General features: G+C 59.7%; 1 protein-coding gene across 1 annotated transcript in view; it reads left to right on the forward strand.

Moving 5' to 3' along the window:
* Nucleotides 1-11224: 11224 nt before the first annotated feature.
* The window catches only part of Galnt9 (polypeptide N-acetylgalactosaminyltransferase 9), a 60951-nt gene continuing 50255 nt past the window's right edge, over nucleotides 11225-21920 (forward strand). The window contains exon 1 of the mRNA XM_027952041.2: nucleotides 11225-11465. Coding sequence (XP_027807842.1) covers nucleotides 11225-11465 — 241 coding nt within the window. The remainder of the gene's footprint in view (nucleotides 11466-21920) is intronic.

Below are 21920 nucleotides of genomic sequence, written 5' to 3' on the forward strand. Positions count from 1 at the left end.
GCGGCCAACACCTCTCTGAGGCTTATGCCTAGCAACTGGCCTGTCCAGGCCTAGATCTTCATTTCCTCCTCCAGGTCCTGCTCCGGTCACTCAGCATCAGTCTGCAGTCTACAATCTGGCCTCACATGGGCCAATGGTGTTTGTGGGGAACCGTCTCCTGCCCCTTGGGTCCTCTGCCCTGTACGTCAGGGACCCCTTCCACCCAAGTCCACAATGTCCAGGGAGTCATCCTAGGGCAGATAAGACAAGCACCAGAGCCTCTCACACGGCTCCCAGCTCCCCTCTGGATTTGCAGTGCTGGAGGCGGGCAGCCAGCCTCTGGGGCTGAGGCCGGCCCTTAGAGGTGGCCCAGTTGGAGAAAGTCAGGTGGTGGGGGTGAGCCCCAGAGGGGACAGGGCCCCGGGCCCCTCCCTCTGCCACTCATTCTACCATACACTCCCACCACGATGCGCGGCCCCTCCACAGGCCCAAAGCAACCAGGCCAGTCGAACATGGACAGAAACCTCTGAGACTGTGACTCAAAATGAAGCTTTCCTGTTTTTAAGTTACAGTCACAGGAAGCCTGATGACACACACCCCCTCTCACCTTGCAACAGCCTCCTGGAGAACGGCTGGCCCTCTCTCCTGAGGCCAGACCCAGAGAGCCTGGGAGAAGTGAACAGAGTGACCACTGACTTATAGCCAACCATGGGTGCATGAGCAAAGTGCCTCTTTGTGTCTGGGGACTCTTTGTTATGGAGCAGCGCTGGAGTGAGAGGTGACTGCGACATAGCTGCAGGCAAATCCCTTCACATCTCTACTAAGCAACACGGGAAGAGCCACTGCCTCCCAGGTGGCGAGGCCCTGGGGAGTCCCTACCTCCACTCCCACTTGGAGGACCACCTGCTCCCTGGGTTCAAAGCTCTGGAGGCCGCGGTTCCCAAAAAGCAGACGGCGAGTCCTGGTGAGTGTCCTTTGATAAAGTTGTTAGGGAAATTATATGTAGTACTGAAATTATATAACTGTTATTACAGCTTGTTTAAAGATTATCTGGATTTAATTGATCAATTAGATTAAATTATACAGCAGTGAGAGCTGGCAGGAGCCCAGCCAGCACTGGCAGATCTGAAAACCCGCAGCCCCGACCCCCCAAGCCTCGAGGCCGGGGTAGATCTTAGGAGTGTGTCACAGGTTGTTCTAGAGGGTTTGCTTAGCCCAGCAACAAGCCAGGTGACATCTGGTGTCTGAGGGCCTCCTGAGCCCCAGAGGGCCACATGTGACCAGGGCCACCATGGAGTCATGCATAGGAACTGGCTCTGAAAGGCGCTCAGAGTGGGCACCCCTGGCTTGCCCTCGTGTGACCTCTGTTCTCCGTCTGCCTTCTTCATCTTGGCCAATGTGCCCTTGAAGGGGACCAGCAACAGCTGAAGGGAAGCTCCCAAGTTGACCTTCTTTGTTCTTATTTGCAGATAGAGAAACTTTACATATGATGGCCCAGAGGGCCTGGCTTCATCAGAGACACAGTACTAGTCTCTAAGTTATCTGGACAGAGCGTCAGAATGGGGAAGCCCTGGTGGGCCAGCTCCTATGACCATTGCCTGCCATGTGACCATGATGTGAGGGTTCCCAGGGGGAAAGGGCTGCAGTGTGAGGGCACACAGAGAGCGGGTGAGGACTGGTGAGGCCAGGGTGGGTCTGCTCCTCTCCCATGCACCATTTTGGCCATGTCAAGTCCCACTCAGCAAGGGGGGGCAGGAACTGCGACCACGCTTTCCTGGGTTTATGCAAAAGAACACTGCTTCTCCCATACAGCTGGTTAATGGGTGGGGACAGAGCAGGCAGCCGAGCCCCTAGTGCTGGCCAGTCAGCTTGGCCCACTCAGCCTGGCCCCAGCTGCCCCTCCACCAGGCTCGCCCTGGTGGGCATGTGCAGTGCCCTGACCTCCCCGGGCCTGCCCCAGGCCCCCTCGTCCTCTGCCCTGCCCAGGGAAGGGCCCAGTCACCGCAAGGTCCCCACTCTCTAAACTGTCTCCAGAGCCTCCTGAGGGCCCTGGTGCTCACTGGGACCCCAGCTCAGCCCTCAGCTCCTAACTGAACCCCACAGCGACTCTGCCTCCCGGCATGACCACGGCTTATGACCCTCACCCCTGTCTGCCCAGGGAAGATGCCTGCAGCTCCCCTTCTTGCCAGCCCTGGACACAGGAACTAGCCTCACCCTGAAACTGAAATGTAGGCCAACTTTGTGAGGGACCAGCCCAGCAGCACAGCGAGGCCCTGGGGAGCTGGAGTCAGGTGCCCATAGAGGCCACAGGAGGGAGACCTTTGCATCAAGGATGCCGGGGCCCAGGAAAGGCCATGTGGACGCCTACTGTGGACACTGAGGCCCACATTGGGCTGTGTGGACACCTGCTATGGACGCTGAGGTCCAGATCAGGCTGTGTGAATGCTGAGGCTCAGATTGGGCCATGTGGACACCTGCTGTGGATGCTGAGGCCCAGATGGGGCCGTGTGGATGCCTGCCGTGGACACCAGAAAGCTGCTCCTCTGGGGATATGGCATCTGATAAGGGATGTAGGTGTGACAAGGAAATGTGTCCGTGAGGCCTGGGGGTGGTGGCAGGCCAGGCTCCCAGGTGAGACCCTTCTGGGATGGAGCCTGGGGAGCATGGAGCTCCTCTGTCCCTCCAGGCACTGCTGTGCGCGAGGCACAGAGATGGTAAGCGCCTCTCACTCAGGCGGGTGTCTGTTGACCACTGGCCATGGCAGAGAGTGATCAGGGCTGCCATGGTGAGGGCCGGGCTGACCACCCTGAGGCACCGAGGGCGTCTGGTCGTGAGGGGTGTGAGCCTGGTTCGGGTGACCAGAGTGGGACCCAGCATCCTCGTATGTACCAGTGGCCCTGGGGACCCTGCCTGGTGGCTTTGCTGAGTGGCTCATCTTTGGGGAGTCCCCTGAAAAGCCAGGGTCGGAGAGGATGCTGGGGGGGACCTCTTCTGGGTGAAGGACCCTCCAGAACCACCACTCGCATCTCACAGCCCCAGGGCTTGCCCGGGGCTGCCAGCAGAGTTGCCCCTGCCCAGAGCTGGCCTCAGAGGGCATCCAGCCTCTTCCTGAGCCTCTGCTTCTCCCACCAAGTCCCGTCATGGACGGCCAGGCCCCTGGGGCCACTGCAGGCAGCTCACCCAGCCTTCCCAGCCTTGTCCTGGTCTGTGGTCCTGAGTGATGATGGTCAGCGGTTCTTGCCAGTCATATGGAAGAGGCTGGGAGCCACTGACTGACCCTGGGGCGTCACCACCTCAGGCTCCTCCTGCTTACATGGCCTGGGGGATGGCCACCTGCTAGAAGAGGGTCTGGGAAACCAGTTATGCCCGTCCAGGGCTTTCCAGGGGCCAGTGAGGGCGGGTCAGCGGACACTGAAGTCACTGCCAACAGAAGAGTGGATGGAAATGAGAAAACGTTCTAGGGCCACCTTCTCCCTATGGCTGAAAGCTCCGTTCTTGTCCCCAATGCCAATTCAAACCAGTTTAATAACGAGGACATGGTTCTGAGAAAAGGAAAAGAACTTCTATTGCTTTGCTCGTGAGACCCCTAGGTGCTCTGGGTTTGGGGCTGGTTGTGCCCTTGGCAGAGGGGACATCCCCACACCCTCTCCCGATGGTGGAGCTCCCAGTTCTCTGCTATGCACGTCTCCAAGGTGCCGGCTCTGATAGGATCCAAAGCCTCCAGGCCAGGGGTGCCCAGCCTCCTTTCCTGAGCCCTTCCCTGGGGACGCGGCCCTTCCATGCCCCAGGTAAGTGGGAGCAAGCTGGCTGCTCCTACCCTGCCTACCAAGACCCAGAGAGCTGTGGTGTAGTGAGGGAGCAGCAGGGAGCCGCGTGAGGGCTGGGGATTCTCATGCCTCCTTCCAAGGACCTGAATGGTGTCCAGGGTTGGGCAGACGAGAAGCCTGCCTGGTGGATGGGCAGGAGAGCAGGTGTGGACAGATGAAGAGGAGCAGGTGGACTGTGGAGAGGCAGGAGTGACGAGGATGGGGACGGGATGGGGATGGGATGGGGACGCACAGCAGGTCGGAGTGGGTGCTGGAGGTAGAGGGGCTGTGCTGGGGACTCCAGACTGGCCGTGGGAGAAGAGGGCTTGGTGTCACTCGGGGATGGCATCCGGCACCTCTGGAGCAGGAGTCAGGACCTGGCACCTAGTCTGCTGTTGCCTCCTCTTGGTGGCACTGGGTCTTTGTGTCCCTTGACTGGCTCTCTGCAGGACCGTGCTGCACCTGTGGGGTTGTGGCCTCATCTGCGTCTCTCCTGATGGGACCTCATGGTGGCCCTGGCTGATCTGCTTGTGCCATGTCCCCTGGGGACCAGTCCTGAGCACAGGAGGATGGTGATGCCTGCTCTTGGGTTGTGGGGATTTGGGGATAGCTGGGCGAGGGGTCTGCGGGGCCATGCCTGGTACAGGGAGGCTCCCGGAGGCTGGAGGGCTCCTGGCTCCAGGGGTCAGAGATCGGGGGTGGTCCTAGATGTGTGGCCACGGTTGCTCTGGGTGTCACCGTGAGGGCATCCAGATGGACTGACATTTAAATCGATGGCCCAGGGAGCATGACCACCCTGCCTAACGTGGGGGGGGTCTTGTCCCACCGTCAAGGGCTAGATCAAATGCTGATCCTCCCTGCATCATTAGGCTGAGGGGACCTGAAGATCTGGGGTTTGCCAGTCCTTTAGAATAAGTGCCCTGACTGTGTCTCCTTTGATCTGTCTCTCCACAGGACCCTGTGGGCTCCCTGGCCTCAGCCCTTCTCCCCGAGCAGCGGCCTCCAGGGGTGGCAGCTCTTTCTCCCACCAGGAGGGGCTTCTCGACCTCAGCAGAGGCCTGGGCCTGCGAGATCAGAGAGGCCCCAGGTCCAGGGAACCACAGCCCAGGGCCTGACAGGACAAAGCTGGCAGCGCCCATGGGGAACTGCTCCCTGCCCCTCTCTCGCAGGGGACCAGAGCCCACCGTGACCTTCCTGCCCCCTCCCTCCTAGGGGACCAGAGCCACTGTGCCCTCTCTGCCACCCCTCCCTGGCATTTGTACCAAGGGCTGCTGCAGGCCTAGTACAGCCCTGCAGAGAGACCACCGGCTGTCCTGGTGTGTCCACCCTCCTAGTGCTGGACTGTCTGGCTGCCACGTGGTCTTGCTAGTGACAGTCACCAAGTAGGAGCCCCTTGCTCAGCTCCCATGGGCCAGAGGCTTGTTGCTGCAGAGCAGATGGAAGCTCTGGTGTCAGGGAAGGGGAGGGTACTGGGTTCTATCCAGGGTGGGGCTGAGAGACTCACCTACATGGGGCATAGCTGTGAAGCCCAAGTGCAGCTGGATGTCCCTAGAAATGCCACTGCAGAGATCAAGCTGGGATGGAAACACCTCTTCTTCGGAGGCCGGAGCAACGCAGCCAGGAGAGGGAGGGCCACACGGAGGCCACTGGGGGGGGGTCTTCTATACACCATGGAGGGCCAGTGGGGTGGTGGCCACAGCCCTGCCTGGCCGCCAAGGCTCCTGCCTGGCTGTGTCTCAGAACATGCACTCTTGGCACAGGGTGGCCATGTTGTCATGAGGAAGCTCAGGCCATCTGGAGAAGCCAGGGCAGGTGACCCGCAGCCTGCAGGGCATGGCCTCCTTCAGCGTGGTGGACAAACTCGCTGCAGGATGCTCACTTGGCGCCAGCAGCCCAGGTGCACCAGGGCTGGACTGAGGCCCCTCCTCCCACCCCCAGGTGGCCCTGGCAAGTGACCGACCTTCTCCGTGTCTCTACTTCCCATCTAAACAATGGGCACAGTGAGGATGCCCCTCTGAAGGCCACCATGGGGGGCAGGTGGCACCCTGGACACTCTGAGCAGCCTCTGGCACGTGCTGATGTTCCTAAGAGGACTCCACGAACCAAGGCAGGCCACACCGCAGCCCCCAGCCTCTGCCAACAGCCAGCCGGGGTGGGCAGGCTGTGGGCAGTCACTGCCAGGAACAGGGACGGTGCTGTAGTCACGGTGCAGCTGGGGCCCGAGGGATGAAAGGACAGAGTCTATGACCCTGTTAGGATGTTTGGGGAGAAAAATGGCAGAAAAGGGCAAACTCCAGTCTACTGGCCGGCAACTCTCTCTTCTTCCCTGTCTCTCAGTTGCCATCTCTCTGTATCTCTGTCTCTGTTTCTATTTCTGTCACTGTCTCTGTCTCTCTGCCTCTATCTCTCTGTCTCTGTCTATATCTAGCTGTCTCTCTGTCTCTGTCTCTCTGTATCTCTATTTCAGTCTCTCTCTGTCTCTGTATCTAGCTCTGTCTCTGTATCTCTATCTTGGTCTCTGTCTCTCTGTCTCTGCCTCTGTCGCTCTATAGCTCTCTCTCCATATCTGTATCTAGTTCCATCTTTCTGTTCTGTGTCTTTCTGTCTCTATCTCTCTGTATCTGTCTCTATCTAGCTGTCTCTTTGTCTCTGTCTCTCTGTATCTCTATCTCAGTCTCTCTCTGTCTCTGTATCACTATCTTTGTCTCTCTGTATTTGTCTATATCTAGCTGTATCTCTGTCTCTATCTCTGTCTCTCTTTCTTTATCTCTATCTCAGTCTCGGTCTCTGTCTCTGTATCTCAGTCTCTCTCTGTCTCTGTATCACTATCTCAGACTCTTTCTCTGTATCTCTATCACTGTCTCTGTCTCAGTCTCTGTATCTCCATCTTGGTCTGTCTCTGTCTCTGTTATCTCTATCACTATCTCTCTCTCTGTCTCTGTGTCACTATCTCGGTCTCTGTCTCTTTATCTCAGTCTCTCTCTGTCTCTGTATCACTATCTCAGTCTTGGTCTCTGTACCTCTGTCTTGGTCTCTCTGTCTCTGCATCTCTATCTCTGTGTATTTCTATCTCTGTCTCTGTATCTCTGTCTCTGTCTCTCTGTATTTGTCTATATCTAGCTGTATCTCTGTCTCTATCTCTGTCTCTTTCTTTATCTCTATCACTATCTCAGTCTCTGTCTCTCTCTGTCTCTATATCTCTATCACTATCTCTCTCTCTGTATCTTTGTCTCTGTCTCTGTATCTCTATCACTATCTCTCTCTGTCTCTCTCTGTATCACTATCTCAGTCTCTGTCTCTGTATGTCTTAGTCTCTGTCTCTGTCTCTCTCTGTCCCTGTATCTCTCTCTGTCTCTGCTTCTCTTTCTATCTCTGTCTTTCTCTGTCTCTGAATCTCCATCTTGGTCTCTCTCTGTCTCTGTATCTCTATCACTATCTCTGTCTCTGTTTCTGCCTCTCCCCTGGGCACAGCTCTTCCTTCTGCTGACCTGCTGGGCCCCGTTTCTTCCTGAGAAGGCAGGAGGTGGGGTGGCCTACAGGGTGTGTGGCTCTCTCCTCTCCGCTCCTCAGCCTGCTGTGCCCCGTCACCTGCCTGAGGATGGCGGCCATCTGCAGGTTAATGGGCTGTGGGCCACCAGCTGTCACTGGGGCGGCCAGCAGTGGCCCCCCCAAGGAGGAAGCAGCTGCAGACTTCTCTGCCGACTCTCTGGGCCCTGCAGTCAGACCTGACTGCTGCAAGGAGTCGGGGCTCAGGGTGGGGACAGGGCACAGAACCTGGGGCTCAGCACCTGGAGGTCAGCAACATCCCGTGAAGGTGGCTGCTGGACTCGCTCTGCTGGGGTTTGGGGAATCGTTTCACCAGCATCAGTGGAGTCTCGATTCCCACAGGGTCTCAGCTCGCAGGGACAAGTACCCTGAGTCCCGTCTCCTCAGGGACACCAAGGGCACCCCAGTGGTCATTGCCTCAGGGTCCCCTCTATAAAATGGCTGTGCTGAGCACCAGCCCCATCACACATCACATGGTCAGCCCTGGGGACACAGTGCTGATTGGCTGCGAGGGGCTGTGGGGCTGAGGGCGCCTGACACCAGACCATCCCCAGGGTCCTTTGCCAAGCAGGCAGGCCTTGTGCCAATGGTCCACCCAGTTGCTCTGACCAGGGTATCAGGAGAGGGGCCAGCAGGCATTGCCATGGCTGATGGTGGTGGCTGGGGACAGCTGGGGACCTCCAGCTCTCCCTTGGTTGCTGGCTGCTCCCCGAGTGGCTCCAGTGGGCAGCCTTCCTGTGCACGGTGACCCGGGGCAGGAGAGGCAGCCAGCCCGTTGCCAGGACAGCCCCAGGGGCCGCATGTTACCCAGCAGAGCCCACCCTGGCCCCCAGGCTGGGGTGTCGCCTGAGTCGCCCGAAGCCCAGGCAGACTGTGGCCTCTCATGGTAGCAGAGACGAGAACCAGCACGGCGACCCCAGCTCTGTCCGAGGTCCAGGGGAAGAGGCAGGACGGCTCAGATGGCCCTCTGAGCAGAGCCTGTGAGACAGCCGAGGCTCAGCCCGGACCCCACTCCTTGGCAGGCCGGGTGTTCCCTGCGGCGGCCACGCCTGGCATAAGTGCTGCACCTGGGTGTTGGGGACTGGCCCTGTGGCTCCCTGGGGGCACTGGGCCTCCCCAGGTGGTATCCCTATCAGGCTCTTGACACTCTGAACACAAGGCCTCGGGGCTCTAAAGGGACTGGCCATCCCAAGAAGTCCAGGACTGCCAGGGCTCACCATGGAGGGCAGTGCAGGAGGAAGGCCCTGTGGGCACCATGACCAAGCAGGGCTGGTGGCTCCCTGCTGAGCCACCTCGTCCCTGTCACTGTACTGGGTCCAGGGGCTCTGCTCTGGTTTGACTCGCGGCAAAGGCCCCACCTGCAGAGCATCAAGCCAGCCTCCTCCCAGGCACTTGTGTCCAGTGAATGTTAGCCAAATGGGGGTGCCTGCGTAGGACGCACCATCTCCTGCTAGGTCTTAGAAGGCAGGACGATGTGTCCACACGAGCAGAGTAATGCTTTCCCCCGCAAAACACTTCAGCTTCGCTTTCAATAAACATATAATGAAAAGTACTTGATTTTTGTCTCAAGTAGCAGTGGCTAATAAATTCAATTCTGGAGCCAAATTGTCTGGGCTTAAATCCCAGATCCAGGCTTTGCCATAGACATGACCTTGAGGAAGGATTTATTCCCTTGCTGCCTCAGTTTCCTCTTATGGGAAATCAGGTAAAGCAAGTCTGTGCCTCTGTGTGGTGGCTGTGAGTCAGGGTGCAGAGCCAGCGCAGGCCAATGCTGGTGCTCTGTGTGGTGACGCCAAAAGCTGGTCCTTGCAAAATACGTCCTACAACCGGGCACTGCATTAACAGAAGAGAATGGCATTTCTGAAGGAGGGACTGGGAATAGTGGAGCAGGCCAGTTTCCCTCAGACTCACTGCATCTGGAGAATCTCCTGGAGGGAGGATTAAAACAGTGTCCCCAGGCTCCATCTGGGAACACGCCACCACGGTGAGCACCCTGCAGCACACTGGCCACGGTCCCAGTGGCTGGGTCCTTCCTGCTAGTGTCCTCTGAATTTTTTTTTTTGAGACAAATGTCTCAAGAAGAAAGAGAGATTCAGCCGGGAAAGGAGCTCTCAGCTCCCGTCAGCAAATGGCAAGAGGCAGGAAGTCTCCTAGTGGATGGGAGGTGCCTTCTGCACGGACATGCACGTTTGGAGTAGAGAGCACAGGACAAGGTGCCAGGACCCCCAGAGTCCCACCCAACACACACACATGCACAGACAGGCACACACGAACATGCACACACAAACACATGTGTGCAGACATGTACCCATGAACACACAGAGACATGCACATGCTGGAGCACATGAACAGATACATGCACACTGAACACACACCATACACACATATGCACATCTGTGCTCACACATGTGGACAGGCACACGCACAAACACATGCAGACACATGTACATGTGTGCACTCACACACATACCTGGGCTCGTGGCCACCCAGAGACACACACACATTGACACAGATGAACACACGTGCACAGGCACATAGGCACAAGCACACACAATACATGAGACACATGCAAGCACATACACTCACACTCATGCACACAAACATACGCACACTTACACATATACATGCATATCATCCAGATGCATACACAGAAACACATATGTACCGACGTGTGTGCACACACTCACACAGACATGCACACACACACCAAGACAAGAGCCGTGAAACCCCAGGGCCTGGTCCTCCTTGTCTCTCTACTTCAAGGGCCCAGCACAAAGTAAGCTCCTAATAAATGCTCCTTCATTTGTTCATTCAGCAAATATTTACTGAGCATCAATATGTGTCAAAAGTCATTTCAGGCACTGGGGACACAGCGAGAGCCCAGCAGACAGAGCTCATGTCCTGTGAACCAAATTCACCACCCTGGCTGCTGGTTCAGGCCCCTGGGGCTTCCCAGCTCTGGACTCTGTGTGCATGTCCACGGGAGCATACCTGTGCTGATGCCCTTCCCTCTCCAGACCCCAGCTGCTCATCTACAAGATTCTGGTGAGGGGCTAGAGTAGAGATGGGGCAGCTGGGATTTGGGGATGGTGCATCTATTCTGGGCTCCGAGGAGCATGACCTGGGGACTGGGTCCGTGTTCACTTTTCCTCTCCTGGTGGGTTTCCGCTGGCCTGGTGGGTCAGCCTCCACCTGTCCTTTCCCACCCCACAGCCCCAGAGAGTGGGGCGGAGAGTGGATCCCGTAGGACCAGGAGGCTCGGACCGCTCCCCCCCTGCACCATCTGCCCCGGCTCTGGAGCTCAGGGGTCCACGCGGGTGGCCAGTCTGGTCCAGCACCCGCGCGGGCCCGGCTGCCGGGATCGAGTTTGGGGCTCATCCCCGGCGCTGGCGCGGAAGCCTCGGCAAGGGCGCGGGGAGGGCGGGGCTCCGCGGCCGCGCGGGCACCCGTGGCCTCGCTCCCCGGCGGCCGGGCCGGGGCCGCGCACCGGCGGCGGCGGGCGGGCGGTCCCGCGGGCGGCGGGCGGGGCGGCGGGCGCCGCGTGCATGCTGATGAGCGCGAGGCCGCGTCACTGCGCACCGGCGCCGTGGCTGCGGGGCGGGAGGAGCGGGCGCAGGAGCGCGGGCAGGAGCGCGGGAGGAGCGGCCCCGCCGCCGAGCCCCGCGCGCCTCCGGGCCAGGCCGCTCGGCGCCGGGCGGGCGCCCTGCGGAGGATGCCGGCGGCGCCGCGCGCGCGCAGCCCCGGGCAGCCCCTGCACGCCGGACGGCGGTGCTGAAGGGACAGCGCCCGCCCGCCGGCCCAGGGTCCCCTCAGCGGCCGGCCGCGCCCAGGCTGCCGCCGCCCAGGCCCCTGGGGATGCCCCGCGGTGAGGCGGCCCCGCCCGAGCCGCACTCATGGCGGTGGCCAGGAAGATCAAAACTTTGCTGACGGTCAACATCCTGGTGTTCGTGGGCATCGTCCTCTTCTCCGTGTACTGCCGCCTGCAGGACCGTTCTGCCGCGCTGGTGCAGGTCGTGCGCGGCGCCGACCGCCGGGTGCGCAGCCGGCACGCCAAGGTGGGCGCGCTGGCCGACCGCGAAGCCATCCTGCAGCGCCTGGACCACCTGGAGGAGGTGGTCTACAACCAGCTCAATGGTGAGCGCCCAGAGCAGGGTCCGGTGGGGGCGCGCCGCTGGGCCAAGGGGCCAGGACCCACGCCCACCCCGGCCCTAGGCCGCAGGGCTGGAACCAGCCCCTCTGTGTGTCCGTGGGAGTGAATGGCCCGGAGGCAGACAGAGGTGAGGGCTCTTAGAGTCCTCCCTTTGGCAGAGGCTGGCCTGGATGATCACTCAGTCATTCATTCCTCCAGTGAACATTTGGGAAGGACCCCAGCCTCCCACCCAGTGACTTCAAACTTAACTCCCCAGGAGAACTTGAGGGAACTTCAGGAGAGGTTCTTAGGATCTACCTGGCAGCAGGCAGCACCAGGGTCCAGGGGTGAGGGCAGGCTGCCGGCCCCCAGGGCTTAGGTCAGGCTTATTCCCATCCTTCTGCAGAGGTGGAGGGAGGGGCAGGTGCTGCCCTCTAAATGGCTGATGTCCTGTCCTTGCCACTGGGGCTCACAGGGGACCCACTGAGGCTGTGACCCCTGACCCAGACAGAATCCCATCTGGGCTGCTCAGGGCTTGTGCCACGAAGTTCTGTGGTAGGGAAATGCTGAGGCCTGGCTGCTGTGTGGACAGATGAAGTCCAGGGTCCAGCAGGGCTGGGCAGGAGCTAACTGTTCACATGGATGGAGGCTGTGCGCCTGGGAGTCCCCAAAGCCTTGAAAGTGTCCTTTGCTCTGTGGGACCCTGGGAAGGTCAGCATTGGTGTCAGGGTAGGTCAAGGCCACTGGCCACAGTAGTGAAATGAGTACTTTTCCACTTTGGGATGGGCAGGATGGACACAGGGAATGCTGCCCCCCCCCGCCAGGATGAAGGAAGGAGAATGTTTGGGTGTGCCCACTTTACCAGGGGCTTCTCCCTTCTGGTTCATTAGGCTGTTCTGTTTTCCGCATTGATAGCCCCAGCAAACCTCTTCCAGGAAGTGCCAGGGACAGGGTCACAAAGGAGGTGGCTGGGGGCTGGGATCTGTGTGCTGCCCTGTGCCACATGTGTTGGGGGTGGAGATTGGTGTCTTCTGACAGGTTCCTTTGGGGGCCCATCATGTGGGAGCCTGGGTTGCAGGTGGGCCTCTGAGCCACAGCCTGAAGGGGCTGCCTAGTGTGTCCCCAGGCTGAGGACCATCTGGCCTGCTGGTGGCTCACTCTTGGAGAGATAAGCACGCCCAGACCCCTCAGTGCGTTCTGGTCACCACGGAACACTTGGCTCCCTGGGGATGGCTGGCCAGCTCCCTGGCTTTTCTGGTCTTTGCTTTTCTCCTGTAGCCACGAGAGGAGAAGTTCAGCTGGAGCGGCCACCTGGCCATTCCGGCAGTGATTCATCTCCTGGAAGGTGGCGTGCCCCGGTAATAGCACAGAGCTTTATTGAAGTGTATTTGCCAGGGTGTTATGGTCTGTTTTATGGGGAGAACCGGAGGATTATATAAAAACATTGGCAGCTTGTTGGGGTTGTGTAACATCGCAACGGCCGGCAGCCCCGGGAACTGCTCTCCTTGCCTCGCCCGCTGAGAGCAGGAACCAGGAGCTTTGGCAGAGAAAGCCTGGACCCTCAACCAACTTTTCTGACATCAGTGGGGAGAGAATGACGTGACTGGGGACGTGGCGTGCCACCTTCCCTCCCCAGCCTCTCCGCCTGCCCCCCCCATCTCCCCCTCTTCCTTTCTTTTTAAATGTTCTCCTCTCTCCTCTCCTCCCCCCCCTCTCTCTCTCCCCCCCACCCCAATCCTTTCCTCCTCCCACCATCCCTCTTTCCTCTCCCAGCCTCTTCCTGGTCCTCTCTCTCTCCCTCTCTGCTGGGGCCACATTATGTCCCTCTCTCTGACCTGTGTGCCCAGGAGTGTCTAAACCCAGGATCTATTCAATACTTGCTCCAGGAAATGACAAGAGACAGTGGAATCTGTCACTGCTCCCGGGCAGGTCCCCAGGAGGGCACAGTCCAGTGGCAGGGAGGCCCTCTGAGGCCTCCCGATGCGTTCTTGCCCCCTCCTGGATCGCAGGAGTTGAGGAAATCCATGAGTGCATCCAGGAGGGTGCAGCCCGGTCTCTCCATCACCGGTTCTATTTCAGGTCCCGGAAATCTGAGATTGATTCCTGGGAGTTTCTGCCAGATGCTAATCCAGCCGAGTTCAGGAGGGAGAAGGAGAAATCCAAAGCAAGATTGATCTGTCACTTACATTTCCTCGGCCTCAGCGGCTCCCTGGAGATTTCTCTTGACTTCAGAGAATCTGTGAGAAAGGAGGTACTGGGGGACGAGGACCAGTTTCCTTAGAGCCAGGGGGAGCCAGAGGCTTTGGTGAGGGAGCAGGCTGGAGTGGGCCGTTCTATGGCTGGCCCAGCCATCTGTACATGGACACCTCACTGAGCTTTGCAGCCCTTGTGTGGGGTGTAAGTTGAAATCTCAGGCCTAGAGGGAGATTCTGTCAGGAAAGGCGTCCCCCAGACGGCAGGAGTGTTTGCTTCTGAATTAGGTGCTCAAGGCAAGAAGAAATGTTTACAGATGAAAACCACCCTTATGCAAACCCTAATCGGGCCTAAAGCACAGAACCCTGTTCTTGTGCCTGCAGTGGCTCAGTGAGCCTGTAAACGCCAAGCTCGGAGCCTCTGCAGCCAGGGAACAGAGGCAAAGGCGCCACCCTCTGATGTCCTGTCAGCCCCTGCCCTTGGCATCTGACCTGTGGCTGGCCAATGCGGCAGGGAGAGAGAGTGGGCAAGCTGCTAGCAAGGTCTCTCCTGGGGCGCCGAACATACCCAGGGGCCTCACTGCACCTAGGAGTCCCACCTGCCACCTCCTGCCGGGGGCCCTGAAGAGGAGAGACAGTATTAGGGACATGCTGAGGATGGGATGTGGTGGCTTGATCCTGGTTGTTGGCTTTCCAGGGTGGTTTCTAAAGTCGCCCACTCGGCCCGGTGCACAGTGCGCGAGTTACAGTCAGAGGAGGTCAAGGCCAGGTCTCACGATAGAAGAGGCACAAGGCAGGCTGCTTGCCCAAGGTCATTCTCAGACTAGGTGGTGACAGCTGCTGAAAGAGGCACCTGCTTCAGAAGGACCTCCCTTTATGCAGTTATTAACCGATATCACAGACCGCCAGGCCAGAGAGGCCCTGGGGCGTGTGACCTCTGCCTGCCCGGAAAGTGGATACCACTGCCCTGCATCCTTCAGGAAGCAGGTCCGGCCCTCCTGGCCTCTGGGAGCTTGCCTGCCTGTCCTCATCCTCTCAGGGCAGGGGCTTCTAACACCAAGGTGGGGGTGCCCTTGCACAGGGGCTCCCGGATACCTGCAAGTGCCTGCTCACTTCTGAAATGATTCATTGCTTTGGCTTCAATAAATGTATTTCAAGAGGCAACCGTGAATCACAGCTACCCCGTGAGTTGCAGGGTCTACGCTCCTGGAAGCTGCTGCCTCCAGAGGCTGCTTGTTAGGGGGGCGTGGGTGGGGCCACCTGGGCACGGCCACCAGATCAGGAGGGTGAGTTGACTCCAAAGGCAGAGACTCTGGCAGGGCCACTGGGGCTACTTAACACCATGCCCGTCTCCTGCTGAGAATGGGGTCCTGCAGGCTGGTTGGGTCAGCATGTGGCCCCTGGTTTGGGAAGCCCTGGCCAGGGACTGAGGCTGTGGGTGGGTAGGCAGAGGAGAGTCCAGTGGCTGTTGGTGCTGAAGGGGCCTCCCTAGGCCACCCTTGGGTCCCAAAGCATGGGGTAGCACATGCCCAGCACCAGGAGTTGTTCACAGGGAACCAGAGAAGCCAGGCAAGGGGAGGGGATGCCCATCACCAGCAGGTGTGCCAGGCCCTCTGGCTGCAGGGGCAAAGCCTGGACAGTGTCAGCCACAGGAACATGGCGTGGCTGAGGGGCCTGCTCTGGAGCCTGGGAAGATGCCCAGCCTGCCTCTCATCCTGCTCAGGTGGCACCTGGCACGAGGGGATGCCCGTCCCTGTTGTGCTGGATTGAGACACAGTGGGCAGGACTGGGGCTCTGCCCATCTCCCTCTGGCCTGTCCAGCACACACCTCCCTCAGGAGCCTCCGGGTGCAGGTGGCGAGGCAGCTTCCCCTTGGCCCCCAGGGGATCCAGGCCGGCAGAGAGCGCTTCCTAAGCAGGCAGGTTTGACTCCAGAGCTGCTCCCTGCAGGTCAGCCATGGGCCCTGCCCTCAGCCTTCGGCCTCCTGGACTCCTCCCCAGGAGCTACAATGTTTCCATGTGGCCAGGCCAGGCAGCGGAGTTGTGGTGGTCGGGGAGACGTCCATGGTGTGCTGGACGCTTTCTCTAATTGCGGGTCTGGGAGGGTCTGGCCCCCACATGCTGCTGTGCCTGACTCCAGGGTCGTGGCCCCCCATGCCTGCTGCCTAAATACCAGGAAACAAAGCCCTGCATGGCTGGTCCCCGAGGCAGGCCCCAAGCATGCACTGTCCCCGCTGCTGTGCCCGTGCCTGGAGCAGCCGGTCGCCTGTCGAGGTCAGGGCATTGAGGTTTTGCCTCTTCTTCCTGTCTGGGCTGCTGGCCACCTCCTCACCAGCGATCCTGGCAGGACTGACCACAGGCGTGTGGGCACCGCCAAGCCTGGACTGAACTGGGAGTTATGGTCGATGGACACCGCCCCTGACCTGAGCCAGGAGAGGGCTGGGGCCAAGGGGAGGCCTCTGTGCTCAGCTCAGTCCCTGCGTAGGTCCGGCCCCAGGACTGTGTGGGAAGGATCGTCCAGCCTGCCCTGGCCGGAGATCAAACGATGCCTGGAGCTGCTGGGAGCCGGGAGCAGGCAGATCCTCCCCCGAGCCTTCATGGGGCCATGCTTGTCCACCCAGGATTGCAGCTCAGACTGTGGGAGAAGCCTGTGGTGTGAGGCCCCCATGTGGCGCTGTGTGGCAGTAACCATGACCCTCACACAGGGGCGTTGGTGCCGGCCTTGGGGTCTGGGTAGGTGAGTAGGGCTGGGTGTAGGCAGGAGCCAAAGGCCCTGTGGTGACCTGAGGGTCCTGGTGAGCAGCCCTCCCCCACTCTCCTGGGTGGCCTTGTCACCTAGGAAGGATGTTAACAGTGTCTCTTGGGGCTTGGAAAGTGCTGGAGGCTCCCAGGGAGGATGGCTTGGAATGCTGTGCCCAGGAGCACTTGGGCCCCACCTAGGACAGTGCTGACCACCAGCTAGCTGGTCTTAAAGCAAGCCCGTGATTTCCTGGGACCCACCTCCCAGCCCTTCCGGCCCCTGTCCTCAGGTCCCCAGTCACCGACAGGACCCTTGGCAAGTGACCGTGGTCCTGCTGATGGGCAGATGGGAAAAGCAAGCTTCCAGGGTGGCTGAGACCTTGCCCCCTCATGCTGAGTGGTCATCTGACCCACACTGCCCTTGGCCTGAAGGGTCCTTGGTCTCTGCTGCCCGCCAGGGCCATCTGGGACACCAGAAGTGTCCCTGAGGGTGAGGCCCCCACTGCTGAGGACCCTTAAGAGCATGGCCAGCTCCTCCCTTCACCCAGGGTACATCTTTGCCTTCCTGTGCCTCACTTTCCTCCCCTGGGGAGTGGGTGGGAGGCGCCCACCACAGAGCCTGGTGAAGCCGAAGGAGTTGGCAGGGAGGAGCCTGCCAGGCACCAGAGCCCCTCCTTACCAAAACAGGTGACCCAGGACTGGCCTGAAGAGAGCTGGTCTCAGTGCCAGGAGCGTCCCCTCTGTGCCCTCCTCCAGCCTCTTGGCCATGCTGGTGGCAGGGCCGGCCAGTGGCAGTTCCCCAAATCCCCAGCCTCCCTCTAGCTCCGCGGAGCCATCCCCGGGTTTGGGGTCTGGCAGCACGTCTGGTAGACTTTAATTGCCACTCTGGTTTTCATTTTCTATTTACTAATATTTTGGGCAAATGATGCAGGTTTTCTCTTGTTGGTAGGGATATATTACTTATTTAAGAAGCAAATTTATTTAATTCAGAAGACGAGCCAATTTAAAGGAAATGCTGAGGAGTGGGGACTGGAGAGCTTGTGAAAGGCCAGATCCCATAGGGGGTAGAGGCAGGGCTCCGGGTCACCTGGCCTCCCTGACAGGGCGAGAATGGGAACTGAAGTCAGGCTCCCAGCCCGGGACGTGTCCTGCCAGAGGGCCTCTGTGGTGCTGGGTCAGATGGACAGGATAGACCAGTGCATTTGGACAAGCTGTGAGAGGCCATGCTCCCCGCCTTCTGGTTAGGGTCCTGTCCCCTCCCTGGGCCTGGCCAGCGCCTGGCTGGGGGTTAAGGTTGGGAGATGCTCCTGCTGGCCCTGCTGGATGCCAGTGCACCCTCAGGTCTGCGGGGAAGGGGCTGGGGTGCCATCTGCTTCCCGCGCTGGTTCAAAACTGGGGGGGTGGGATGTTGGGGAGAGGCGCCCTTCAGGGACTGGTGGCTGGTGCTGACTGATGTGGTCCTAGGTCGGGGCTGGACCCCAAAGGCTGGGAGAGAAGTGGATGGGCTCCGAGGCCCCCAGACCCTGAGAGGGAGACAGGTGGGTCAGTGCAGGAGCCATCCACGTGTGCCCATGGCTCTGTTCCTGGGTCAGCACCCATAGCTTCCTCCCAGTGTTGTGCTGTAGCCCAAGGCCCACGCGGGGTCCAACTGCTCCTGCGAGCAGCCCTGCCCCTGCCCCTGGCCTGGATGAGAGGCCCTGTCCCTCTGCAGAGGCCCCTCAGGTGCCGGAGCTGCTGATGTTTCACTTTTAAGCAGATAAACCAAGTGCGATTGACTGATGCTGCATCCCAGGCCTGGTGGGTGCCAGGGAAGTAATGGAATCCGCGAGGTGCCGGGACTGCGATGGACTCCTGCCGCCCAGCGGTGGCTCCTTCCTGCCCTGCTGTCCCTACCCTGATGGGAAGGATTGAGGCTCTGCTGCAGGGTTGGGGTCGAGGGCCCGGCTGGCGCTGGTGGGCTGGGGCTTCCAGGAAGATCTCAGAGGAAGAAATCTCAACGTAGCTCACAGACTGGTAGACTCTGGCATCTGTGTCTCACAGACCCCTGCTGCTGATAGGCGCCCTGGAGAGCAGCCCAGTCCAGCCCTTCATGGGGGAGGACAGATCTGCAGGGAGTTGGCGCTGAGTGAGGGCATCACCAGCATCACCTGGACCTGTCCAGCTTACCTACAGAGGCTGCCTCAAGGGAAGATGGGGAGACTGGAGGCCCAGTGTCCTCCTCCCAGTGCTGGTTCTGGGGACTCTGGGGGCCTTGGTGACCACCTTGACCAGCCTTAGCCCTGAAGGGCTCTGGACAGCTGGGGGTCCTGGCCACAGAGGTGTGGATGCCAGGCGGATCTCGTGGTGGGCAGGCTGGGATGCCACGCACTCAGCCTTGGGCAGGAAGCAGACAGTGGAGGCTGCCTAGCACCCCATGGCTCACGTGGGCCCCTGTGCAGGTGACAAGCTGGGCACAACTAGCCGAGCCAAGCCCATCTGCTCTTCATGCAAGTGGTTTTTCTCAGTGTTAAGACATTTCCACAGAGTCAATCCTGGGACAACCGGATGATCCGCTGAGGCCAGTGGATCTGGGGAGCAGAGGAAGAGGTACCTTGTCCAGCACAGCCCAGACCCGGGGAGAAAGAAATGGGCTGGGAGGAAGGGGAAGTCTACATTCTCTCTCTTCCTGGCAGAAATAACGAAAGACTAGGTGGGAAGGCAAGGGGCAGACGTAGTCTCGTTCATTTACGAATCCGAGGCTTGGAACACTGGGCAGGCTCTATGGAGGCCCAGCCTGGTCTAGGCTTTGCCTTGAAACAGCATCTCCGTGGGGGCCCTGGAGCCCTTCCTACCTGCACCTGCAGCTTTGGCCTCGGGAGCCCGGGGCGGGGGGGGGGGGTGTCTGCGAGACAGACCTGAAGACAGGACGCTCCTCGCCAGTGAGGGAGAGGCTCCAGATGGCAGCACGAGCAGATTCGCTGTCCAGTCTCCCCCAGTGCCCTGTGTCCTGCATCACCTGTGTCGCTCCTGGTGCTCCAGGTGGACGCTTCGGCCGAGTGCCCTGTGCAGGGCACTTCATCTCGCTGCAACAGAGACCCACTGTGCCCCACTGTAGTCCTGGCAGCTCGGGGACACAGGGACACAGGGACGCAGCCCTGTTAGTGTGCGAGGCTCTTTGGGGGCTCTGTGTCAGCGAGGGCCAGGGCTAACATGCCAGAGCTGTACTTCCTGGACATGACCTGGTGACTTAACGCTCCATGCGCTCATCTCTCTTTCAGGCTGGATTCAGAACTCAGAGCAGGGCTGGTGCTGTGGACGCCCCGGGGCCTTCCCTGTTTCCCACGTCTAGAGGCCGTGTGCAGCTCCTGCTCCAGGTTGCCTTCCACCCCCACTGCTTCCCACACTAGCCTTTAAGGGCCCACAGTTACACTGGGGACCCCGAGGGGCCGGGTAGAGCTGCTGGTTGGCCTGCCCTGCCCACTAGACTCACTCAGTGAAGCACAGAGCACTGTGCAGCATCCAGGAAGAGGGAAGAAGCCTGAAGTGTCATGGGGCCCTGCTGGGAGGGCCCCGGGGACTTCTCAACAGAGGGCATGACAGGGATAGCAGGCAGACTCGGCCTGCGCAGTGCAGGTCCCAGGCAGCCTGGTGCTGGGAGGCCAGCTGGAGCCTCAGTCATGGCTGCCACCTGTGGGGACTGGATCGTGGGCTTGAGACCGGCAGAGCTGCACCTCCTCCAGGGCCCTGGGCCAGGGCAGAGCTGGCCACAGATGCGCCAGATTCAACCTGCAATGAGCAAGTCCCCCTGGGTTCTCTGAGCGTCCAGGAAAGGGTCTGCCTTGCTCCAGGGGCAGGGGGAGGCCAGAGCGGTAGAGATGAGGCAGAGGAGGTAGCACATCTATCTGCACTTTTAATGACAAATATCTCTCTAGAAAACTAATGCAGATAAAAATATGATTTTACTTCCATAAAAGCTTGGAAACAAAGCTACAAGTTGAGCTCCTGATTGAAATCCAGGGGTCGCAACCGGCTAGCTGCTTGTGAGAGGTTTAGTGGGGGTGAGGACCAAGACATAGGATGCGGCTGTGCAGGGCAGGAGGTGGCTCTGTGGGGCAGGATGCGGCTGTGCAGTGAGGAACGTGGCTGTGCAGGGCAGGATGTCTGTGCAGTGAGGGACACAGTTGTGCAAGGTGGGATGTGGCTGTGCGGGGCTGGACATGGCTCTGCAGGGCTGGAAGTGGCTCTGTGGGGCGGGATGTAGCTCTGTGGGGCGGGACATGGCTCTATAGGGCTGGATGTGGCTGTGCAGGGCTGGACGTGGCTGTGTGGGGCAGGACATGGCTCTGCGGGGCAGGATGTGGCTCTGCAGCTCTGGCATGGCTGTGTAGGGCAGGATGTGGCTCTGCGGGGCAGGATGTGGCTGTGCGGGACAGGACATGGCTCTGCGGGATGTGGCTCTGTAGGACTGGACATGGCTGTGCGGGGTGGGATATGGCTCTGCGGTGCTGGACGTGGCTCTGTGGGGCAGGATGTGGCACTGCGGGGCAGGACGTGGCTCTGCAGGGCAGGACGTGGCTCTGCAGGGCTGGGTGTGGCTCTGTGGGGCAGGATGTGGCACTGCGGGGCGGGATGTGGCTCTGCGGGGTGGGATGTGGGCATGTGTACACTGTAGGCTGTGGCTGTCGTGAGCTGCACCCACCCCTGGCCCCACCCACTGAATACTATTGCCTCCCTCCATCTCCAGTGGTGAAAACCCACCGTGTCTCCCTTTTTTGCCATGTGTCCCCTGGAGACAAGCAACCCTGGCTTAGAATCGGTGTAGTAAAGGTGCATAAGGTCCGTCAGTAGGACGGGTGGGCTGGGATGGGTGTGTGAGATGGAAGAGGGTACCCTGCATGGACGCTGTTGGAACTGCCCAAGGAGATGGGCACTGGGGAGACGGGGGAAAGCTGAGGGGAGAGGGAAGAAGGAAGGCCTGGGCAGCGCCGTGGACAGGTCCTGGATGGGAGATGGTGGGACAGGGGCTGTGGGCCACCTGGGCAGGAAGGCCAGCATTCTCCTGGGATTTTCCGTTTCCCAGGAAAGCAGAAACAAGGTCACGGTCTGTGGTGAGCTGCAAACTGCCTCCTTCTTTTTCTTCTTTTTTTAGTACAGCTATAGCACTAGATGGATTTTTTTTTAAAGCATATGTTTGGTTACATTTCATCTGTGTTTCCTTTCAGAAGAAAGGCATTACATAATATGCGTCATGCTCCAGGGATGCTGAGACCCCTGTTGCTGGGGGAGAAGGGGTCAGTGTTTGTGGGCGTGGCGCCATCTGCAGGGTCGGGGGGCTTGGGAGGCTGCAGAGCAGGCTTCTGCCCCTGCCCAGACCTTTCCTGAGTGGAAGAACAGGGGAGGTGAGACAGATGGAGCCAAAGACCAGCAAACTGTAGCTGGGTGGGCACTGCCTCTGCTCTCTGGGCTCTGGTCCCCACGTTCCTCGCCCCTGAGCATTGCCACCTTGGAGAAGACTGTCCTTCTGCACCATGAGTCCAGCTCCCACCCCCTC

Source organism: Marmota flaviventris, chromosome 1 (assembly GCF_047511675.1).
Source record: "Marmota flaviventris isolate mMarFla1 chromosome 1, mMarFla1.hap1, whole genome shotgun sequence".
NCBI lineage: Eukaryota > Metazoa > Chordata > Mammalia > Rodentia > Sciuridae > Marmota > Marmota flaviventris.